General features: G+C 40.6%; 1 protein-coding gene across 1 annotated transcript; it reads right to left on the reverse strand.

Moving 5' to 3' along the window:
• Positions 1-865: 865 nt before the first annotated feature.
• LOC307248385 (chromodomain Y-like protein 2) lies at positions 866-25,703 on the reverse strand. Its single transcript, XM_080024784.1, has 7 exons — positions 25,594-25,703; positions 13,641-14,241; positions 11,993-12,210; positions 3,526-3,698; positions 3,210-3,420; positions 2,921-3,064; positions 866-2,820 (listed from the first exon to the last, which is right to left on the reverse strand). Exons 1-7 carry the CDS (start codon positions 25,615-25,617, stop codon positions 2,662-2,664), a joined length of 1,530 nt encoding a protein of 509 aa, XP_079880910.1. The 5' UTR covers positions 25,618-25,703; the 3' UTR covers positions 866-2,661.
• Positions 25,704-26,419: the final 716 nt, after the last annotated feature.

The following is a 26,419-nucleotide window of genomic DNA, read 5'->3' on the forward strand; positions in this document are numbered from 1 at the left end:
ACCCCAAAGTATGCTTTAAGACAATATGGGGAGAAAGTAAGAAAACATGATGGAATACACATTCAGGGGTCCATACATGAAACCATGGTCACACAAGACAAAAATACACAGAAAACCTGTCAACTTCATTGGTAATAAATTAAGGATTAAGGAGCAAATATTATTATATATGTTTTGTTGTCATGACTGATTTCCTTTAAATATTTTCGCACACACTTCAAAAATATCCTAAGGTGAGTTTAAAATAGGTTTTTTGGAAAGTAATGGTGCATTTTCTCTCTCGCTCCATTGACACGCTGAAAAGAATTCCTAATATTTCACAAATTAAAATGAATAAATTCCCCCTGTCCTGGGAGGAATCAGTTTTGAGTAACGCTTGGTGGACCTGAGTGATTTGCATTCAGTGATGTTGCACAGTACAGTAGTCTCCTTACACATGTCCCTCTCACTTCTCCTCACCCCAAAGCCAAAATATCTGAAAGTTATTCCCCAGCAGACAAGGGGTGCAAAATCTCAACAACTTCTGACTGATTAATAAAGCCTAAAAGCATGTTTTGGTCCCAAACCGCCTTTAAAAAAAAACAAAGCAATTTTGATTGTTCTAGCTAAATCACTGGTCTGTGGCTGATTGTACATTGCCTGTAAGGATGACTGGTTAAATTCATATGCACTGATATGCAACAACTAATTATTTTTTTTGTTAAATATGTTGCTTGGGTTTTTTCATTTTAATTTAAAAACATGCTTCATCAAACCATTAATCAAGTGCCGTAGGCCACATGTAAAACCGATGACTGAAAATCCTTTAAACAACCTCATGGAGCTTTGACACACTCTTATACGCTTGAAATGGACAAATCTGATGTACAATAAAGGTCATTTTATTTATCATTTCATACTTATAAAGCTCAGGAAAACACAATGTTGTATATATTAAATGATCTGACATGCCTTTGATAATGTACAACAAAAATACTCAATCTGATAATGTCAACTGGAAAGGTAAACATTCAAGTGGAAATATAGCCTTGTGTTTACATTTTTTGGTTTTGAAAATCATACATTTATAAATGACCTGCTTTCCTGACCTTCCATGTATGGGGTGATTTAGAAAGGGTGATTAAGGGAGACAGAGGGGGAGCAAAGGACACAAACAACATGGCACTGCACATCCAAACAGTTAACAAATAAATACAAAAATAAACTGCACCATTTCTAACAATAATTACAATGTTGGTACAAAACATACCCCCAAATACAAGGTATTGAGGAGAAACAGGAAACACATTATGTACAGTATATTACATGCAATTAGTTACACAAAACAGTCTACATTATCTACAATTCTGTACTGCATGTGTACAACTGCAAAACAATTGACAAATATCTTCAGAGTTTTTATAAAACAAATTTCACAGGCCTACTTTATTTTTGTGGGTAAAACAAAATAGATTGCAATATAAAAAAAATCTTGAAAAAAGTTGAAACACCACATGCAGATAAGGACACCGTGGACTCCAGCTACACGACTGTTGCATTTCAACAATATTTATCACAGACGATTAATGTAGTCACAATGTGAGTACTTAAGGACCAAGCAGTTATCATCTCTTTTGTGTGCGCTAATTAAGACGGAACAGTTTGGTGATATCGACACGATCGCACATTTCATTCAATAACTATCTGCCTTGATAACTGGAAGTCATGTTCTACATATGGACCACCACAGTACTGTGTGTAAGCCTACTACACCTAGCACAAACCAAATGAGATAATGCCCACTGCTAATCCTTACCTGTCATATGTGCTGCCAATTAATTTGATATCACAGTCATTGTGTGACCTATACACCAAAATGCCATTTGATTAAGAACGGACACATTTCAAACTTACAGTCTTTCAGTGTGGTCTTCCAATTCCACATATTTTTCTGATTTAGATTTAATTTAAAACAAGAATCCAGACCTCAACGAGGCTTCATTTGTATAAATAAAAGTTGAATTAAACTTTTTGTTGCAGGTGAACATGACAGGACTGATGGATTTTGTTGGTATGAAAACAATATTTCATGTACTTATCATCCCCAGATGCTCTCATTAGGACATGAGCATTGATCTTGATTTCATGTAACGGAAGCGTTGGTGAATGTGATAATGATAAACTGTAAAGACAAGATGCTGTTATATGCATGTAAGGAGCAAGAAACAGACTCCTCATGTCACTTTGGTTTAAACTTTCACTCAAAATGACAAGCGACGCCAAAAAAATAAAAAATACAGAAAGCAACTCTTGAACTCTCTTGAAATAAATATATATTAATATATATTATTGTCAATTTATCATGTGCCATCAGGCACTGATTGATTTCATAATAAACATAAAAGTCTTGCGTATTTCTATATGTACAGAAACAATCTGTACCTCCCTGGAGAACCAGTGTTGATTTAAGCAATGCACCTTTTGCCCTTTGCTCTTTGACTCCTAGAGAAAATAAACACCTGGACAGTTATAATCAAAGTGAAGTTGCCCCATAAAGGATGATCATGGACGAATTGGTTGGATGGAAACAAAAAGCCTCAAAAGAGGTTGAGACTGTAGCGTTATCACCCTGGACGTCCCTCCGTTGATAACCTTTGACCCACACTTTCTGGGTGTGGATGATCACTTCTCATAAGCCTTGTTGTGCAGGTAACTGAAGAGGGCCTCTAGTCCTTTGGTTGAACACCACAGCTGCTTCAGCATCTGACACTCTTTCTCATTCACTTCCTCCAGGACCGACATGAGGATACTCCTCACCAGGCATTTGGATTCTTCTAAAACCTTATAAACACACACACACACACACAGAAAGGGCAGAGGGTCACTTGGTTATATTCAAGAGAACACTTTGCCCACTGTGTTGTCTAGATCGTGGACCTACCATTGCATTGCACAAAGCCATTTCCTTCACACGCAGCATCACTTCTTGGTTAAATGTGGTCGGCCAGAAGACCTGTGACACCAGACCTCGACTGCACGCCTCCTGTGCTGTGAGTTTTCTGCCGCAAAACAGCATCTCGTTGGCCTGCCATTGGGGGACAGAATGATTTCAACACGTCATTGTATCCAAATGTTTGATTTAGGTACACTTGGTGTTTCTAGCGTTAGAGGAAATCAAATCAGAGCTTTAGTTGAATTTGCCAAAAGCTTTAGATATTCCTGGGACCCACCAGAGCTACGCCCAGGATCTGGGGGAAGGTGTACGAGGAGCACCCAGAGGGGGTGAGGTGGAGGGCTGCACACGGAGTTTGGAACCAGGCCCTCTCGCTGGCCCACACCACATCACACAGGGGCAGGATGGAAGCCCCTAAGCCCAGGGCAGGCCCGTTTATTGCCACCACAATGGGTTTCTTGAAGTGGATGAATGCCAACACAAAGTCCCTAAGGGGGGGAGGAGAGTGGGTCACAGATCAGTACCAACTCTGTCAAGTCTAAAAGGACAGTGATAAGAGAGTCAGTGTTTACGCGAGACAGATTCCTCATTACCGTACGGCGTCTGCGATGCGGCTGCTCTCTTTCCTGCGGTCAGTGGACAGACGTCCTATCAGGTACGACGGCTCCAGGCCGCTGCAGAAAACGCTCCCCACGGAGCTGAGCAATAACAACTTGCTGTCATCAGCAGCTGCATTGGCCAGGGCTCGACACACTTCCTTCATGATCTGAAGAGAAAGAGGGGGAGATGTGGGTTACATTGTATACAGATCTTACACATGAAGAAAGTTTTTGATGAAAAAAGAGTAAGGCTTGACATCCACTCGGGTTGTCAGAATGATCTTTTGACAGAGAGACAGATGGACAGACAGACGGACTCAGAAATTATGAAAAACACTCGGACTGCAAGAATAACACAACGTTGACAGGAAAAGTGCATTTAGAATAGCGCAATTCATAATTAATGCAATTAAGGAAATCAGCTGCTTTGTGGTAACTGCAAGTTCCCCACGGACATCAACTGAAATTGTCTAAAGGATATGTAATCACCACAGTGGAGATGCTGATATTTCATCAAATCGTAGAACTATGTTTGTTTTAAATTTTCAAGATTATAATGTTCATATAGACTATTTATAGGTAAGTGAGATTGTGGTGCTGACATCTAGCTGGTTAGCATTCTGAGTAGTGGCAAACTGCAGGTACAATGTTTACATGATTTGGTTTCCTTGTTGTCGGCATGCCTACCTACACTCATTGTATATTAATAGTAGCTACTCCCACTGGCCAATAAGATTGCAAGAAAAAGTTGTGCATGCACACTGCTAGATGAATTATAATGAATCAAATGGGGTTTCCTTTTTATTTCTTCATAGGAAATAGTCAAATGAATAGTGAAAAATATCAATCAATGGTCAGCCCTTCACTTATGATACCCAAACAAATAGGAGCGATCAAGCCGTCTGTGAAGAAAAAGTGAGTGTCCTCCTGCTAGTTAATATCAGCAGTGCATCATTCAGCATCAACAGACAAGTGTTTGGCCTTTGTCTCATGTGGTGAAGAATGGAGCAAGCCTCCATTGTCAGACAACCGATCTGATAAGAAGTTGTATGAGAGCCCAGCAGCAGCCGCTGTTGCTGTCACTGTCTGCAGTCAATCTGCATACTCTGTTGCTGCATTTTAATCTGATTATTGTAAATTCTCTATGCCTTTTCCAAGGATGTAATCTGCTCCCAGTTTCAACTGGATGTGATAATGTGTGTGTTTGTGTGTGTGTGTGTGATGTTATTCTCGCAAGTCAAATTCAAATCCTGCCCAGATATAAGAATCAGAGATGGTCAGATGTTGGTACCAGTCTGAGAAGCAGAGAGGAAGAAGGGAACAGTCAAAGTGACTTTCATGTTCAGTAAGCCGAGGCCTTGAGGACATTGAAACAAAGCAGGCATCCACAACAAAGAGACTTGCATCAGCTCCTCAGAAATGGGTTTGGTCTAAGACAATCAATCTTTTTTTGTTGTGTTTGTTAAAATCAGTTCTTCCCAGTTTCCTGATGCCGATTGATATTGTGCACTTGCATTTTTCTGTAGGGCAAAGAAAATGGCTTATATTTTTCTCGTTCTATGACCAACCCCGACTCCCTCGCTTACTGATTCACTGCTCCCTATAGAGCAGACACTCACTACTATAGTTTGCTCTGGAGGGCAGTTAAGAGAGATATTTGCATCCCTGACAGACACAGTCACACAACTGTAATTTTTGCATGTATATGAAATGCACCCATGCAAATTGAATTATGTGATATTCAATGAAAAGTAGTGTACATGCAATGGTGATAATTAAACTCAAGTGACAGTGAAATTTAATAAAATGCTCTACATAAGCGGGATAAGCGGTTTCACAATGCTGTTTATCAACTCGTTAAGCCTAACGAGACTTACCCAATGTAGCAATGAGCATGTTCATGTATACAGGGTTGTGTTTGCAGCATATGGCCAATCGCAAACATGGTTAAGTCTAACAGAGACGCATATTTGACCAAATATAAACTATAATATTAAACAAAAATGAAGCAAGGAAAATATATAAAGATAGCAAATGTGGGAAAGTGTGAATCTTAGTTAAAAGATGGAGATTTCTTCAAATGTAGCCACTCATTGCTTCCCCGGAGCTGTCAACTTGTTTTATCAACCGTTTTAAATTAGTTCCTTCTTTCTTAAGAGGGACAAAATCCATACTAGCCTACAGCTATCCAGCCAGTCGGTATGGCTTTGTAGCTATCTCCATCGCCACCTCAGCCTACACAACCTCAGAGTACTGTTCCCCTCACTGTCTCTCCCCGCTGATCTCTTCGTTAATGAATTATTTCACTGGGAATTGTCCTAATACAGACCGTCATTGGGCACAAAGTCTCCAGTCCACACATCATATCCAAAAAGTGGAAATAAAAACCAGTGACATCCTATCTGCTGTTTTCCCCGTTTTCACTTCCCTCCTCTGAGGCCTTACAATTTTGGGCTTCTTGAATTCTGAGATCTATTGGTGATAAGTCCTTTATCATGAACTGTTGTATCGTCTCTCTGATCTCAACTTATTTACGATAACTGAGACATGGCTATCCCCTGAGGACACTGTTCCTTTGATTGAGGCCAGGTCCCCCTGAAAATAGTAGGGGAGAATGGGGTAAAGTGAGACACGTTTTACATTTGCTCCCCTATAATTGAGCTAAAATGATTTATCCATCGAATTTACGCATTTCCCACTAATTTAGGATGTTTCCTAGCAATGGACATTATCATAATTTATTCAGGATGAAGGGCAGTGAAAATATGATAATTTTGTTTTAAAAAAAGTTGTCTTGTGTCTCACTTCCCCAGTTTAGGGGTAAACTGAGATAGACAAGAGAAATCAAGGGGGTAAACTGATCCACTTACTTTTTCCACTCTGAAACTACCATAACAACACATGTTGTAACAGTTAGAATCCTGACAGCTAGCTTGAAACCCACATATTCCAGAACTAATGTCAGCAGGGTAACAGAATCATGGTGTTTGGTCAATTAAGAGCTTTTTTTTCTCGAAACAGTAGAAAGTAACTCTGATCAAATACAACATAAATTCATAATGTTGTTTTAATTAACATTCAAATGACAGATAGAACCAGTTAGATTAAAACACAGTCTGGAGGTCAGAACAAAGGACCCTTAGAGCCAGAAAGTGTCTGGGGATCAGAGCAAAGGACAACCAGAACAAGCTAGAACAGCCTGGGACTCAGAACACAGGACTAGACCCACCTGTCATTTTCCATCTTTTGAGTCTTTGATTAATATTTTTCTGCAATTGTTTTATTGGGATCATTCATTGAATACAAATCTATTAATTAGAGTCCATTGATGTTAAAGGTCACTGTTCTGTCCCCCACATACATACCTGCCAAACCATGCCCTTGCTGACACCCCTTCAACCATTCAACCCCAATTCTGGCCCACATTGTCTTTTGTCTTATTCAAACTAGTCTCCTATACCTTACATAAAATAGATTCATTAAAAAGAGGGCACAGATACTGTCTCACTTTACCCAACAGCATTTGTCTCACTTTACCCCACCGCGTAGGGCGTACCCCCCATGGGCCTCGGCCAGCAGCGGACCCGGGTTCGATTCCAGCCTGCGGTCGTTCTCTGCATGTCACTCCCCTCTCTGCCCCATTTCAACTCTGTCTCTACACTATCAATAAAGCATAAAAATGCCAAAGAAAATCTTAAAAAAAAAAAAAAAACATGCTTACAAAAGCACCATGAGGTCCTCTCCTTCATGGCCAAGGGGAAATGAGAGGGGCTTGAAAACATAATTCTCACATGACCAAAATGTGTTCCATTACCTTGATACAGGGGGTGTCTCACATTTCCCGATATTTCACATTCCCCCGTTCTCCCCAACAAGTTTATATACCTGAGCCATCTTGAAGAGGGCTTGGTCTAGCTAGTTAGGGCTTATGTGTCAGACTGTTAATTGTGTTCATTTCATATCCTTTGAAGTTTTAAGTTACTTAGTCACTGTCCCTAATCCATCACCCTGGATTTAAATCTATAGGCCAACACAACCCGGTAATGTTAGCTGAGTCTTCTGATTTTTTATTTATTTCCATACCCAGATATTTTAGGATGCTTATACTTGGTGATTTCAATATTCATGCATGTTGTCCTTCCATTTCCCTCACATCTCATTTTTGAGATCTCATAGATTCTTTTAATATTGTTCAATCTGTTAAATGACCCAAAGTGCCGATCCTTCCTCAAACACATTGCACTGTTTAAAACTAATAAAAGAAAATCAAATAACCAACCTTGGCTTTATGACCATACTCAAGCACTTAAAATATTCTGCGAAAATGAGTAGACAATGGAAGGTCAAACGGCAAATAACCATCCCTGATAATCAAATTGTCATATATCAGAAAAAACGGCTAAGAATGCAAGATCAGCGTATCTCTTCCACAATCCCCAAGCTCTTTTCAGGGTTATTGATTCAGTCATACGTTGTCATTCCACCTCTTTTCCTGAGCCTGATGCTGAGATGTCTGTCTGTGTGTCTTTTGTAGATAAGGTAAAGAATAGCAGGTCCCAATTCCAGTTTAACCCTTGCTTCCTTTCCATTCCCAAGGTTAATTCAACTTATTTTACTTAGTTTCAACCGATTATAATACCAGTCTTAGAGGATACAGTCTCCCGTATGGGTCCATCCTCATGCATATTATATATGATATAAGCAGCTCAAGAAGGTATTCTGACATGTACAGATAAGGTGTGTTAGGCCAGAAAGGTGACTGTAACAAGCTAGGCGGGCCATCTCACATTAAAGCAAACATCTGAGTTTGTGGATACAAAATGTGCAGGGATAATTCTGAAGATTTTCTTAGCCAAAGCCGTTGAGTGTGCACACCCACAGACTCTCTTGTTCCTGTATAGCTTCAAATACTGTACTGAGAGCCAGAGAAGGAGCTATCAGACCTGTTTGATAAGCCCACAGCTTACAGGGCTTACTGTCACACATGAAAGTACACACACACACACACACACACACACACACACACACACACACACACACACACACACACACACACACACACACACACACACACACACACACACACACACACACACACACACACACACACACACACACACACACACACACACACACACACACACACACACACACACACACACTCAGCTCCACACAGTTTAGGCCACTTCAGTGCCTATGAAGTGCAAGCTGCTGTAGTATCAAAGTATCACAGTCAGAACCACCCTCTGTGGAAGATCTAAGATGCATTCTACAATCTGAGGGGAGGAGAATCCAGTTTGGATTAATTTATGAGCCAGAAGTGGATGATTGTGATACGTGGAATATCTGTGGCTAAACTCACCATTATCTTGTTGGACCGGTAAGAACTCTATAAAATGTGATTTTGTATTTACAATGTTTTATAGGTGTGTACTCACAATACCTCAAGACTGAAATGGTTAACACACTACACTGGCCTTTCCAGTTTAAATGCTCATGGTCAATATCATTTCATGTAAGCAAATATAACATTAAGGCATCATTTATCAAAATGTAAAAAGCATCTATGGCTAATTCCAACAACTGTTAATCATTCTGACAGAATAAAAACTGCTGTTACAAAAAAAAAGGCAATTCATGAATTATGCCTGACAGGACTTCTGTGACATTCTGTACAGAAGGTTACAAAATGTCACACTATTTAAAATAGTCCAAATTCAAAGGGACAAAAAGCAAACGGGTTGACTGGAATTAAAGATGGAGTCTAGCCTGGCATTTCCAGACCTGCCACTAGGCGCTGGCAAATTAAATTTGCTGCACCTGTTGGTCTGGGCACTCTCCATTGAAGCTCATTAAATATGTCATGAAATCCTGAGCTACCAATCAAATCGCTCGTTCCGATATGGGCGGGCCAGAGCCCTATGCATGGGGCGGACGTAACCGGATGACGACAGTACTGTGCATACGCCGTCGAAGCCGTGATAGTAAACATCAAAGATGGCTGCGGATATGTTGTTTGAGTTTGAGACGGCTTTGGCCTCGACACTTAGCGATTTAGAAGACGGCACTCAAATCTTCCATTAGCAAATAAGAGGAATGTTCTGTTTTGCCGACCGACCACGGCAAAAGTTTAATCTAAACAGTTACCCTGCTGTTCGCTAAACGAACGGGTCTTAATACGTCACCTTGTTCATTGCTCTGATTGGTTGTAGTGCTATCCAATTGCGTGCAGTGGCATTTGAAATGCACAAGTAGGAGCCGCCCCTTGTGTTGGGAATTACTATTGATTGTGGCCAGACCTTCTATCGTTCAAGATATCAGGGTCTGGATTTCCAGGCTAGGTGGAGTCAGCATTTCTGGAGAACGCTTGTTGTCATATTTTTTGACAGAAAACAAATCCAGCGTTAAAACACAGCCTAGGCCAGTGGTTCTCAATTATTTTCTGTCATGCCCCCCCTAGGGGACAGAATTTTTTTCGCCATACACAAGCACACTCGCTTTTTTTTTTTGGTCAGTTGGAAGTCAAGGCCATCAGCGCCCACCCTGACAACTCACGGCACCCCCCCAGGGGGGCGCGCCCCACCATTTGAGAAGCACTGGCCTAGGCTCTGTAAATTGGAATGCTGCTAGCCACGGTGGGCCCCCTTTGTTTACATACCCTTTCTTTACATACACCAGTTTTTTTTTCAGAGCACACACTGTATGGACAGGTAGCAGATCGTGAGTATTAGTATTAGTAATATTCACTGATTTTGACAAAAATAAATGTTGACAAGCGTTCTACGGAATTGCTGACTCCACCTTTAATTAGAGCAGTTGGTGAGGGCCTCTACTGAACTGTGAAAGCAGGAAAACATCCAGAGGAAATTGAAATGAAGCAGCTTGGTGTTGATTGAAGTGTGGAAATGAGCAGCAAATCAACTCGCTAAAGGCAGACAATTCTTCAAGTGGATCATCACAATGCAAGAGGCTTCATATAACACTTACAACTGCATTCGGTTTTGCAGATGGACACATTCCAGCATTATTAAAATGTGATTTTTTTAAATATTAATTTAGAATGGCACATGTAAAGCAGCATATAACTCCAACCTAGAAATAATGTTAGATCAAATGTAAAAATGAAATACTTTGTGAAAGAAAGACTTTGATAGATTTTTTGTCCCTGTCCATCACTGAGACAGATTTGCCCGTGTTGATTGTTTAAGGGGTTGGGGGGGGGATTCGATTGACATGAAGATCGATGAAATTGATGAGGAGACTGTGAAAGGACGTGTCAAAAGCCAGTGAACACAACACACCTTGACATAGATTACACACCCTAAGTGAGAAGTCTCAGCTGATGTGTCCTCACACCTAATCAAAAGCGTTCCTAAAAATAGTATCCTATGTACATGACTTCAATGCGCTAGTAAATCAGCAATTTATAAATAATTCACCAAAAACAGTTGTTTTAGGTTGGGCATCAACTTCTGGGTTTCATGTCATCATGAAATTCTGTCATTACAAAAGCATGATGAACCATTTTATTTCAACAGCTGCTGAACAAATTGTTTGGGCTACTTTTTTTTGCATGTTAAATATTACATTTTGTTGATGCTTCTGGTTTTACATATCTAAAAAAATATAAAGATAGACAAACCTTATGTTTTGATGTTCGTTTTCATTTCTTTAAATTGACTGAACTTGACGTTAGCAATTACTTTCCCATCTTGCAAACAGCCTGTCTAAACCAAAAGATCCGATGCTAATTGGACCAAACTGGAAAGTAAGCTCAGAAATCTCTGGCAGAGATGTCAGTGTCATTCTGACATCGCATGCAGTGGAAATCTGGCCCCTTCTAGTGTCTCCAGTTCTCTTGAAGAATAATTGCATAATGCTCTCCTCTGTGAGCACGCTGCATAATTTCCTCACTGCTTCAGCTGACATTTTGCTGCAATAACAACTGATGGCATAACATGGGATTACATGTACCCCTAATTACTATACATGTAGAAACCTTGTCTGGCACGGGGCAATTTTAAGGAAACTCTGCGTCAATACTGAGGACAGAGCCCAGGAGCAATTTCCTTACCTTTTTTTTCTGGGTATGCAGGATTCATGTAGCTAAACATATTCACACCTGTCAGCTCTGTCAAATTAAGCCACAGTTGCCTAAAGTTGTATCCTGAAAAGCTCCCCTGAAGGGTTGGAAAGTTAGTGCAAAGCTGTAGGGCATCTCAACAGCAGTTAATAAGGAAACTTTTCTAATTTATTTTCCCCCCAGACAGAGCTCCATGTCAATTGTGGTGCAAAGTTAGATAATAAAACATAGGTTTTCACACATAGCAGAGAAACACAAACACATGAACAGAGACAAATGGGCATGCTTAAACTAAATTAAGAAATGGTTACTCGTTATATTCATTAAATGAGTAACAAAGTGTATGCACTGCAGGTGTGTGCACGTTCCCGTTCTCACCTCAGGTGTAAGAGCGTTGTTGTCCGTGGTTTGGCTTGAGAGCAGGACGTGTGTGAAGCCTTCCTCTTTCCTGACCACGATGTCTCGGAATCGACAGTTGCTCTCGCTCTGTCGCACGTTGTACCTGAGCCGCTTGTCGAACACGTAGCCTTTCTCCTCCGTCAGCTTCCGCTTTGCTGAGCTGTGTAGGTGCATCTTGCCATTGACCAGAGGGGAGCCTGAGGGAGCACAAGACAGGTATATCCGTCTCCTAGGACTTAAATACATATGAGCACCTATACTAACTGAACACCTCCATGACACAAAGATGGCCTGATTAGGAATTACATTGTTGTTCTTCTTGCAGAGATCTGGGGATGCATTGACATTGCCCTGTTTTCCCTTGAGACATAATTGTGATACATAACTTTATTGTCCAAATTGCAATACTTCCCAGGTTAGAATAGTGTTGGCACACGTTTTAGGCAGTTGTCTTTTTAACTGTGCTGAAAATGTGTGTAGGCGTGCCTGCTTGTCCTTTACTGTGTTCAAAGTGTTTGGATGATCTGTGTTCATGCGGTTTGTACTTACACCATCATTTGATCTCCTTTTCAGCACCCACCCCCTCTCCTCTCAAAAGGCGTTTGTCTTTTGCCAGGCAGTCTTAGTCAATAAGAATGTTAAAATAAATTAATGTTGCTTCATTTGACAATATTCGTATCCAACAGATATGTATATTCGAAGGGTCTGGAGGGTAAGGTTTGTGTCATCTTTTTCAAATGGCATAAACCTGCACACTTTGCTGCCATTTTAGCAGGTTAACGGGTGGAGCTTGAGGGGGCTGAATGGGATGAGCGGGGTAGTGTTTTGAGGATTAGGAGATAAGGATCCATAATAGCTATTAGAAAGAGAGGCGCCAGTAGGGGTTGGACGGCGTAATGTTCTGACCTAGCGAAGCTCTGGGATGAGGTCTCAAGATCACTAATTAAGTCGTGGTGCGAGAATCGGATCGATACGATAATGAAAACATTTTCTATATTGATGTTCATATTCTGGTGTGAATAATTGACTTAAACCAAAACTGACACCAGCATTTGCAACTATCAGATAAATACACCCTCCACTGGTGTGTATGTGTTGATATTCAAAAATGGTTAAAAGAGAAACACACAAAAAAACACTATGCTCTGGTTAGACAGGCCAAGATGACATTTTGAAATGTAAGTAATAATTAACTACAATGGTGCAGGTCCTGGACTGTGACCCAGGAGTGAAATTCCAAGGTGTTATCAGCTGCTTGTGTAGTAAAGAGCAACAGCAGGAGCTTTAAGAGCCGCATGTCAGTACGTCTCTATAGTAAAACAACTTCTAGAGTAAACTGTATTCATGCCATCAATCATGAAACAGGAAAATAATCGAATTCCGTATTCAAACATACTGTTGAATAAGGTTTTGTTATGAGGCTGGATCAGTAGTTATTTACATTATCATGAATGTTAATGTAACTTTGAATAAGGTGTTCTTACTTCTAGAACAGAACCCAAGTGTTTCAGGTACAAATCCAGCTATCTATTGTATATTGTTAACATAACTATCACGTTACGATATCAATATCTGCCCCCCCAGCCGAGCTTGATCTTTCATTTGATTCAGTATCGTAATGTCTTACCAAGCTCACTGGTGAACTGCTGTCCAGTGGTATCCATGTCTCCCAGTTCTCCAGCTTCTCTGTCCAAGGCCAGTCGATGTGACCTTGCTGCTGTCCTGTAGATGAGAGGCTCCATCTCTCCATTCTGGAGTCCATTGTGAGGAACCCTCAATGGAGGAACAAGGTGAGGCCCCCCATGAGGAGGTGCCTTGTATGTCATGGCTTTGCTAATCCGGTCTCCTAAAGCATGTTTCCCAGGTCCCACCTTCCTCTGCTTCTGAGTGGGTGGTGACCCTCCACTTCCAATCCCTAGAACAGCTCCTACTCTAACCCCAACATCTGGCCCACAAGTCCTTTTCTTCTTCCGGACCTCAGACCGAGCTCTGGGGTTTTCTGCAGCGGACGGGTGGCTGGTGATGAGGGGCTCTTGGCGATTTTTTGGAACTTTAGGCCGTTTGTGCGAGTGTAGTTTCAAGCTGTGGAACTGGTCGATGAATTCCTCGCAGTGCAGTAGATGGTGCTCCGGCTCCCATGTGTCCTCCTTACTTCCATAGCCTTTCCACCTGATCAGGTACTCCCACTTACCCTTCTTGTTCCGCCTCTTGTCCACGATCCGCTCCACCTGAAGGCAGCACACAGAGGGGGGCCACAGTATTTTAATTACATAAAAAAATATAAAAATAAAAAATAACCACACACACACACATATGTATGTATATATACACAGTATACTGTATATAAACAGTTTATTACATGTTTAATACTTTTTTTTTTCAACATTAGCTCCTGCACAGACTCATAGATTGGCAGAGGTTTTCTAAATTAAAATGTATTTTTCTGATATCATGTTGAATTTTTGAACTTTCATTAATAGTGGCTTTAATCTTTAACATCTAACGCAATGAAACAAATAATTGTTTAGATGTCCATCTAAAGCGGCTACGAGTAACATTTAAATATCTTTTAAACAGCCTCATGTTTCCTCTGATAATCATAAATTACCTTTAACAGCAAACGAGACCATCAGTGCAAAGAAAGATGTTTTTATATAGTTTTTATTACTGCTTTTGGTCTGGTCGCACACCAAGTCCGATTTTCGGTTCGCTCGTGCAGGCTCTATGGTCACATATCCGTATTGGTCGCAGATTTCAGTGTGGCGCTGCAACGCGATTTGAGAAGCCTATCCCTCCAGGTGAGGGAAGGGGAGCGGGAGCCTTGTTTGAGACAGTTATTTGTTGTCATAATGACTGATAACGGGGCTGAACCATCAAAGAAAAAAAAGAGAATGCAATGAAGAAAAGCTAAAAGGGAGAGTGATATAGGCTACGGGCGGGATGAGGGCGTTGCCAAGCAACGTGTATACAATTTCACGAGAGCGAAACTAGACTGCAGTGTTTACTCCTAAATGAATGAGCGGTTGGTACTAACACAAAGTTTGCTTTGCTTCACCATCATCAGATAACCATTATCTGAAATAGTCATTATTTACATCAACAACACAAACACATTACCTCATCGTGATCCATACTAACTGCCGTCTCTCGTTCATTCGCTTTCTGTGAGGACACGTAATCTTTCAGCTCCGTGAGAGAGAGTAGTTAGGTGACGCTGCTGCATCAACTCATTGCAATCAGGTGTGTGTAGCACTGACTGGCATTAGTTGATGCAGTGTCAAAACCACTCTCACGGAGCCGAAAAGAGTCCGCACACTTTCAACACACGGACATGCACTATATTGTGCCCTTCTCAGTTCACACTCGCACGCCTGGCATGAGCTAGAAAACAGCTTTGCGGCAGCGGGCGTCTTAAAAATACTACCGCTTTTGTCCAAAGGGGACGCCAACGTGCCATGTTACTCGTAGTGGCTTTAAAGTAACAGACACTGAGCTTATTTTTTTCCCTTTTAAAACTGTCACAAAAAAGCTCAAAGCAGGACTCATGCAAGTCTGTGTTAAACTGTCAGAAGGCTCAGAACTGTATATCCACTTATAATCTATTAACGGTATATGGATATGCCTCAGATAAACGTTTAACTCTATACCCATTACATCTGCACTATCATGTGTGCCTTATGAAAGTCTTATATGACTTATTGGATCTAGGGCCTGTCATTGTATTTTATGTTGCCGAATATTACGGCCATGTGGCAGTGCTTGCTTATTCTATTGTGGGTGTACCTGATGGTACACCCACAATAGGATACACAGTTGCATTGTGAGTTTGGCAGCTGCACCACTGAAATGTGCTACGAATATTCATGCACCCCAGAGGATGAATCATCTTGTTTTTTGTTGTAATGAGGCCTTCAGCACAAAAGTTTCAGATTGTACACAGGACAAACATTATTACGACGTAATGGTCAGATTTCCATGAAAGTGACTAAGTACATTCATGTTTCCCAGGGGACAAACCCTTCAATTTTACACATAATGGATGTATATTTTGGAGTTATAATTTAGGACATTGCCAGGGGGTGTCAAATCTTAAAAAAGGGTACGTTTTGTCACATACAGTATGTGGAGTTTTAGATAAGGGCTAATTCCCTGCACAGGAAAGATAAGAGACCAGAGTGGAGCTGAGTTGAACTGCAGGCAGCTATTATGAAGGAACCTTAAACATCAGCTTTTCATGGTCAATCCAAAACTAAATAAGCCTTTCTATTGTACAATAACGTTAGTCGAGCAAAGGCCACAACGCATCAGTTACTGTAACTTGTTGATGCAGGCACTGAATTATGTGCAGTAACTGAATGAACCCTATGTCAAATGTGACAGAAACTACATAATTTCCTTGCAAATTCGAAAGGAAGAAGAAGAACCTAAGATCTTCATTTCAGTGAAGTAAATAGTGATAATACATGTGTTGTCATGCTTAAGATTTCTTTCTGTCTTCCTCCAATTCGTCCTTCCTTAAATTATATAAATTATGTGCTTAATAACACAAAAATAGGGCACTATGATAGTGTCGCCAGAGGACATTTCTTGGCAATAAGCTTTTCATATTCTGAAGAAGAATGGAAATACCTATTTTAAAGAAAACCTTGTTTACTTTTTTTATTGGGTATCTTTACTCTATTGTGTGACTCCTGCTGATTTACATCTCTGGTGAAAAATATGTAAGAAAACGTTGACTTACCCACACATGAGACCACACATAAAAAACAGTCCTGCAATACAACGTCACTGTAAAAATCTGTCTGCATCACCCAGTCTCAAAATCTACAAATCAACACCTGCACCTGTTGATACATCTCAGATGTTTAATATTCTGGCCTGGGTTGGATATTTATACACATGGCTCTGTATAACTGCGTGACGCGGGGATGCATTTATGCTGACAGACATATGACTGGCGCTATACAATTCACAAGCAATAACATCGTCAGGCATGCATTTAAAACTTCTGATTTCACGGCTTCTTACAGTTACCCTGACAACAAAGCAAACAAGAACAACTTTTAGTGAGAGTGTGTCAAACAAATCCTATAAGGACATTTGGAAGTGGCATGGTTTTAGGCCATGACACTGATGTGAAAATGGTTGGAGGCTTTTTTTCTGAGGCTTTGGTACAGCTGCGGTAATGACTGCTCATCATGCTCTCAGATGTACCGCGCACATTAACAGAAGAAAACAGCCCTTTGATGGGTGAGCCGCAGGGATGTCACAGAGATGAACGATCGATTTGGTTTCTTACAGTCCCAAACAATGTCACATTTAACAGCATCGCGAAGAGAGATGCATGCAAAGGAAATAAAAGGGGGAAAGTGTGGGGAGAACCTACACAAACCAGAAACAGGTTCAGAAACACGTGTTTGTACGTTTAAATTAAGCAGTCTATTTTTGTGTAAGAACTCTCGTCCACATTAGCCTTTCGAGGTCATGTTCATTGAGACCTTTGCAAAATTATTTTTCAGTTGGCAAACACCAAACCTGTGCATCACAGCCAACATTTGGTAAGACAACACAACAGGAGGGAAACACTTTGCCAAGGGTGTACAGTCTTTGACGGAAGATAAATGCAGATTATGACAACAGATGCCCTGTGTGTTCGGCTGCATTGACATTTAAAATGAACGATCACAGACGGGTTGAGAGCCCACCCTCACTGGGCAGCTTACAACATTGTGTTGCAAAAGGTCAGTTTTTCTCCGTACATACTAAAACACCAAGCCAGCATTATACTCTGGAAACCATTTTGGAAAATATCTGTTTTTGGTCAAGAAAAAGGCTGTTTTATCATGGACAGGGGGATGAAATGTAAAGAAAATAAGGTTACATTTAAAAAAGGGCTGTCAAACGCTAACTTTTTGATCACATGTTTAAATTCTATTATTTTGTACTTCCCAAAAGTTTTTGTCCACATTTACAATGAAGCAATGAATGAAGCAAAAGTAATGCAAATAATTTTAGTTTATGAACTTAATTCAAATCCAAACAGAGTGTAATGAGCATGAGTTGGAAAATTATTATTATTAGTTTAACATTGCCCTTGTAAAAAGAATGTGTTGGTGTTCAAAATAATTTTCTGGTTTTCGAGAGTGACGAGCTTCCACTCAACTTGTTCTAAACGGCCTCTTAAAACCTTGGACCCGTTGACTCCAGGCCGCCCCGTACATGAAGACATTTTGTTGATGTAGTTACGCTATGTGAATTACAATCTGGGGTCGACGGAGTGTTTTATTCTGAAAATGTACAGGATGTTTTGATGTTGTTTTGGTGCCTGACTTTTTGTCTCACTCGCTGTGCTCCCGCAACTGGCAAAAATAGAAGCCTTGTGTATCTGCTGGGGCTGCAACAGTGTAAATACTATACAGTCCATGGTGAAAGCACACATATTGACTAAAGTGATGAACAACTCAAGACCAGAGAAATTACCATATACAATCCACACTGACAACCACCAGTACAACTGAAACACCTGACAACATTGAGACTAATGCAATTATCATCGGCATTATCTATAAAATCATGCTTTATTGCACTTCAAAATCAGTACTATCATCAAAATGATTGTGTCTACAGCAGGCCTTTAGCCTAGTTGCCTTTACATCAGACTGAACAAGGAAACTTTAATGTGAGACAGAATTCACACCATCTCCAGAGGTAACATATACGCTTTACCATTTTTTAAAAGTGAACAGCTAATATGATAACCCAAAGTCCTTGATGTAAAAGTGCATTTCCTCTTGAATTGCTACAACCTGTTTACACCTTACATACCACAGTTTGTGGTACACACACAGAGCCGGCCCGAGGCATAAGCAAACTAAGCGGTCGCTTAGGGCCCCCGACCGCCCCTTTTCTTTTCTTTCTTTTTTTTTTTTTTTTTGAGTTTGTGTGTTTGATATCAACATCATGCAAATGTAGTTATCATCCATGAAAAAAGGAATACAACGTTACAACGTTTTGGTCTGGATAGTGATTAAGCCTAATAATTGAATCAGTTAATCTGGGAGGTAATCCGAGGTTAATTGATCACGTCCATATACATTGTGTATTGAGTTTATTTAAAACATTTGGAAATGGGGCTGCCCTCAGTTGCCCATGCACTGTGTATAGTCTATAGCCTATTTCAGCCTTGTCTGTGAAAAAAAAGATAGCTGGACAACATATTTCTTCTGCTTCGTTCCTCTCACTGCATTTAAATGCATTTATTATATTACAGAGAAATATGTCCCGTAAAAGAAAATGAGCTCCAGGCCCAACCCAGAGGACCCTCCATAATATTTTATTCTAAATTAATATCTTTATGGAAAATCCATGTGTCTTTCTTCAATAGCTTCTAATTCATCAGACCCAGTGTCTCCAAATTATTTTTTCACACAAAATTCCTCAGATTTAGCCTCTTAATTTTCCTCTCAAAGTGCACCAGATTCATGCATTTCATTTTAAAAAGGTAATACAAATCTCACAGGGGGCATACCCCCGGATCCCCCTAGGAGGGTCGGGATCTCGGTTGGCTAATATTTTCACCCAGCTGGACATTGGAGGCAATAGCAAAAAACCCTGGGTGTGTGAATGACTTTCGACAAAAGTCAGTAATTTGGCCAGCACTAACATTGGAGGGGGCCCCTGATCGAATTCCGCTTAGGGCCCCATGAAAGCTTGGGCCGGCTCTGTACACACATATTTACAATGCAAATAATGTCCATGTCGTAACTCACTCTTGCCAGCAACCACTGTTTTGGTTCACTCAGTTAAACTGACTGGAAAGTTAAGAGACTGGCTGGTACAAATATCGGAGCATTTTACAGCTTAAGAGACCAATATTTCCCTCAGGAGTCATTGAATAGCAAAAAGGAGCTCAAAGGAGAGTGGCCATCAGGTGGCCAGAAAGACAGCTCCATATAAATGCTAATGCTGCTCCAGGTGTGTTGGATGTGAAAACGGGTAAGCCTTTGCTAGCACATTCACCAAGAGAAGAACTTTGTGAGACAATAATATTTTATGGTTTGTTGAGGTGACCACACCACAAAATCAATTCAATTTGACTTCTCCTTTATGTTCATACTAAAATGTCCAGTACCCATTTCTATTATGGACAAAGGCCTGACATCACCATCATCTCTGCCAGCCTAATGGAAGTATTTTGTGGACAGACAAAGAGGCTACATTTGCATGTAGACAGTAAAATTATATTGGACGGCCCTATCAATAGTTACTGCTCAGGTTTTGCTGCAGAATGTCTTCCAGGGCACAATCTGTTGTACTGATGGGTGAAGGATTATGGGGCATTTTGAATCATGATGAAAATCTAAATATGCATCTCCTGCCTGAAACAAGGTGGCTTCTAGATTTCATTGTCAGAAATGTTCTCCTGTGAAGGTATTATCTGTAGTCTGGTCACAGTTAAATGAAGTGTGTGGTAGAACTGCAATGCTGCGTTGATGGGCCTTGATACTTACCTTTGCTATACATTATAACTTTCTACAGTAAAATAACAGGTTGCTACTTTGCAACTATAGGCTCATGTAAGAGCTATGTGTCTTGTGCTGTTTGGTGAGCGATTGTTTAAAGAACATAGACAAACAAGGAGGAAGTTACTTAATAAGGAAAACACACACCTAAGATGGAAATCTATTGAACACCGGAAATGTATTATTATTTTACTTACTGGAGGTATTTATTTATTTTAATATATTATATAATAGTTACTACATTTATACAGACACTATTTAAGTTATTAGAGGGAAAGTAAGTAACTGCTAATAACTTATCAATATGGTATCAGACATTACACAATAAATGGAAACCTACGCCGATGAGACTCCCATTAACCCATTGCACCTATAAATCCAAACCTATCATGAATGGTTTTTTTATGTTCTAGATTCCATCAGAAGCTTGCTTGTTTGTATGAAGGTACACGTTAAAATGTGTGTATATTGTGACATTGCCTATTGTTTGATAAGCCAGAGGTTTTAATGCATCTCCGATGACAACTGCTCATCTTTTACTCTGTTGTGTTGATCACAATAACAGGACTTAACAGCTTTGAATGGGTAAGCTGTAGGGGTGCCACTGAAGAATACAGGAGATTTGAATACTTACACTGTCTGGTACCAATGTCACACTTAAGCACATAACATGCCTAGCACAGACACGTGCACAGTGAAGGAGAAGGAAAGTGGAGGGCCACGTTTTATATACAGACCAGCGAGGTTTAGTAACACTTAGTGCTAAACTGGGAGAGTTGAGGAAGGCATATTCTCACTCCTTTTCAGCATCCTCCTACCCAAAACACCAGGAGAAGAACATGCACTGGTCAGTCAGAGATGTCCAAACGGGTGTGCACTCTGACATCATTTATACAGTAGGTGTGGTAAGAAGTTTGCTCCTTTGCACCTGTGACCAAACCCAAAAGTGATGTCATTACGGATTAGGTGTACATTACACACCTGTCTTTAACATGTCTGACAAACCACACACCACACCCCCACTACGTTATCATGTCTGCTTTTGAGCTCAGTGAGCTTATATAAATCACCCTTTGCCTTCGAGCTCTCCTTCACTCGCAGAGTGTGTCTTGAAGGGGAGAAGTAGACGCAGTCCACAAGCTGACCGAGTAATGTGCTTCTGTCTTAGTTAATCAGACACTGAATACACACAGATTGAAGTAGCAGACTCAAAGGAGACCATAGCGCACATCTGTGCAAGGACATATTCCAAGTAAATCTGGCCCAAAGAGTTCATTTAACTTGTTCCGGAGAGTCACAGCCTTGCACATTCACTGAGAAATATGAGTAACTCACTTCAAGACAGCAGATTACAGGGAAGGAGTAGCCCGATTGCTGAAGGGGTCCTAAAATAGGACAAATGTAGTGACAAAGCCCCTATGTTGGCAGCACTCGCATCACCAAAGTCATTAGGATTCATCATCTGGGAACCATGGATGTTAGTGTAAAAAATGTGCCTATCCGTCAAGCAGGTTTTGACATATTTTACTGGATAAATTCAATCTGTGCTGCTGTTGCCACTCAATAAAAAGTCAAGATCACTATTAGTCATTACAATTAATTCCAGGCCCGTCATGCCTCAATTGATCCCCTGCCATGACATGCATCGTTGCAACGATAGGTGAAAGGTTTACACAGCAACCTTACACTCTACGGTCTTCACTTTTGAGATTTTTTTTTAATCTATTAAGTTATTTTGAATCCAGTAGGCTAGTGTACATACAAGCTGTATTTTTTATATAATTGTAATGCTACTTAATATTTTGGATTCAAATTGAGAAATATGTACATATTATAAAACTATCAATAATTCCTGTATTTCCCTTGAAAACCAAGAAAATAGACTTATAATACAATTTATTTATTATATTGCAATCGCAAAACTGTCCATAGGCTGCAAAATGTATCGGCTATGTGAGATATCTTGACATAGTTTCGAAAGGGATAGGCTACAAGATCGGACAATAGTGTTTATATCAGAGATGTTATGCTCAGTTGAAAGAGTCAGTTTCTTCCACTAGCATCTTTGTTTGCCTTCCTTCGAGAGAATGTATGTGAGACTCCCAGAGTGACCCCTCTCCCTCCTCCACTCTTCTTTTCGGATTCAAAAGAACAGACAAGCAGCAGAAGCAAGTCACCTGTGGAGAATGCCAGAAACCCAAAAGTGGTAGCACTACAAATCTCTTGCTACAGGCAGATTTGACGATGAGATTCACTTTATGATAAAGTTCCTTGAGTAGATGTAAGATGGTGGCCCTAAACAAATAAACATACAACCTCAACGTCTCTCTTGCAACAGATGTGCACATTTTTAAACAATGCTTTCTATAGATGATTTTGTTCTTCAAATGTGTCGCTCTGTGTTTGAGTGATGAATGTGCTTAGTGAAAAAAGGGTTAGCAGTGAGCATCTCTGAAAGGCAACAGACCCCTAGCTGTTTTTATTCCTAAACAACGTTGTAGAGTCAACATTGTGCCATTCATTTGGGATGCTTCTGTGGCCTCATTGCATTTACAAAGTGGCCAGTAAGCCCTGACCTTTATCCACAATTTTGATGTGAAAAAAATGCTGCCACCCATTACTACTCATGTTGTTTGTTGTCATTACATCCGTTCAACACAACTCATAGTTTACTCCATTTTACACTAAGAAAGAGAACGGTGGCCTAGTTTACTGATAGGTTGATAAAGCATGCAATAGAGCAGAGTGACAGTGCATTTTAGGAATGCCCCCACTGAAGCCCAAGGCACAGCCTCTGAGATATGAACTGAATATTGAATTCAGACGGATCATTACAAAATGAAGGCTCAACCTCCTTCACTTCCCAACATATAGAATTTCTACTTGGAGAGCTCTGAAGTTGGCTAATGACTAAAACCCCAGCTTCACAATGTCCTTTTAGAAAACCTAGGAGTGGTGTCAAGATGTTCTTCTTCATTGAACAATATCCAGGCTTATTCTCAGCTTTGTGGGAAAGGAGAGCATCTCTCCTGTATGAATGCGAGTTTCACATTCATGCTGTTTGGAGCTGGGCGGTTTTATCTTTAAAAAAAGAAGAAGAAAAAAAGCATACTACAAGAAGCTGTTGAGACATACATCACTGAATCCTATACTGTCAAAACAGTCCTAGGGATCCAATTTCTAGAGACATAAATACCAATACAGATCAATCCATATGTCCTATGTTTATCAGCTTTTAGGATAAAACCCTTACAGCACCTGCAGACTCTGGTAAAGCTTTGTAATATTGGCCAGTCTAAACAGAACCGACACACATAGAGCTGTTGTCATGTATACAGGGAAACAATTCAGAGACTTTAGGTGTGGGCCATGCCGGAAATATAAATAATATTTTCTGAGTAATAAATCAAGATTAATACTTGTAACCGGATCAAAAACCAGCCAATGACCTTCCACAGACAATAAACCAACATCCAGTGACCACAAGCAAACACAACAGGCTGCCACGTGAGACACTCTTTTCTCATCAAACAAACAGCCTGAGCGGAATACACAGCATTGTCAATATAGTAGTGAAACTTCAAAACCAAAGCACAATATTGCTCACCACTCCTACGTGGACATAAGGAAATAACCTACATTCACACAACTCCAAATTATACGTTGCAAGCCAAGGCAAAATGGTTTTCCCACTGAGCTGCTAATTCAATAGAACTTGAACACAGCGTAGAACATAAGTATGTGAATGCATGAAGCTTTACCCAATTACGGGAGGACTAATTAAGCAGAAGTATGAAGTTAAAAGCCAACTTGTACAATGTGAATGAATAAGACTGGCACTGAATGGGGAATGGGGTGTGTGTGTGTGTATATATAGGCTATGTATCCCTGTTTGTGTGTAATATTTTCACATGGACAGATTTAGTCCATGGATGCATGTTAGGCACCCCTGTGTTATATTCTGATTTACACTTTGTTTCTTGGATAACAAGCGATTTAAAGACAATACAGTCATCAGGCTTCACTTCAAAAACAAACAAACGAAAAACAAAACAGTGTGAAAATCACCAACTGCTCCAACTTTTTGGGTCTCTTGTCCTATACTGATGTCCTTCTATATATTGTTGGTCAGTGCTATGTGCAGATACTGTTATCTACTTGAACACTCATGACAGGATCCCAAAACCTTTGTTATCAGATGGACATTTACTTTGTGGCATGTTTAACAGTGCACCTCACTTTAAAAACAATAAAATAATAATAATAGGCTACGCTTATGTCAAGCGATATGGTTTATTTGTCCTTTATAGTACTCAAAACCCCTGATCTCTCTGTCCCCACAATGAACTGACAGATATGGCACCATGGCAGTGGGCGGATGACAGCAAAGTGCCTGATTCAGTAAAGCTGATGTAGAAACGAGGCTTCGTGAAAACTCTGGCACCGGTTCCGGAGTGATGTTGCGCGCGAGGGCAGTGTGACCTTCCTGTCACCCGTTTGGGCAACTTTTACGCCCAACACTGTCGGAGTCATAATTCTCCCCAAATGTACACATCCACCATGAAAGAAGCTTACGCAGAGTTCTTTACACCGCTCGATAAAAATAAACTGGTGTCTCATCTTGCGTGCCAAACGGACTGCGAAACGGTCACACTGCTGGGAAGGCTGTGATGACTAAATATCTTTTGGCATTTCTGCGCACCTTCAGGACCATCACACCGTCAGGAGCTATTCACCATGTCCGTCCGCTCAGCGCTGCTGTCACTTTACCACGACTTTCAACTCGGCGACGGACTGAGGAGTTGAGCTCCGTAATTCACATCCTATCTATTCACTACACTCGTGAACAATTATGTGAAAGTATATCAAAAGCGACACGAAGTATGAGCATAAATTAACCGACGTTCTCTTCGCAAAAGCTTGTGAAGGGTTAGTTTCGCATGTTAAAGGGCTTAGTAGACAGCGCTTTTCACATACGCGACGCCCTCCCCTTTACTTCCTAATTCCATTTATCGTCAATATTACAGAGCATTTTCCTTGGACGTGCTTGTATCCTACCTCGTAAAGGTCCCCTGAAGCCATACTGGGGTGCGGACTCCGCCGGCGCGGCGTTCTTGCCTGCCTTGTTGGCTTTTTTAGGACCCGACTCTCTCGGTGTTTCGGCGAAAGCCCCGATAGACGGGAATTAGCGAGCAGCCTTGTTATTCTGAGCAATCCGCAGTAGCAGATCAGCAGACAGTGTCAATCGAGCCCGGCGCTCTACGATGGATCGTTCCACACTTAAAACAAACAACCATCGGGGCGGTGCTGTTTACCCAGACCCAAGTCGAGGGACTGAAAAAATTAGTCCCCGGCTAAGAATGCACAGCCTGATGGTCTGCATGCGCCCTGCTCCTCTGAGCTCTGTTGCAATCCAACTACTCCACGGGAGATGATAGGCTAGCCTACATGTCTGGTGTTCAGAGGCACCAGCTGACACGGTTCCCTTATAGGACCCCACTCTACCTGTTCACTTTACTGTCATGGGAGTACCTGATTTAATCCTAATTTAAAGTCATTAGGAAACATTCATAGCGAATTAATTGGAAGTATTACTAGGTCTACACGTCTAACTTGTCTTATTGATATCCATGCACAGGCTACCATATTTAATGAAACTGTGCATCCCCACAACATTGACATCATTATATGAATATAGGCTTAGTTGAAGCAAGTGGTAGGCCTATAGGATATATCCAACAAAAGACATTTAAAAAATAAAAATATTTATCAGATTTCCCTTTTAATTTTCCAGTCACCCAACATTATCAGTGTTGTACTCCACAGCTTTATGGTATGCTGTATGCATGTATGGTTAAAGCTATATTGCGTAACTTTTTCATAT

Source organism: Ammodytes marinus (genome assembly GCF_949987685.1).
Source record: "Ammodytes marinus genome assembly, chromosome: 1".
NCBI classification, from domain to species: Eukaryota; Metazoa; Chordata; class Actinopteri; order Uranoscopiformes; family Ammodytidae; genus Ammodytes; species Ammodytes marinus.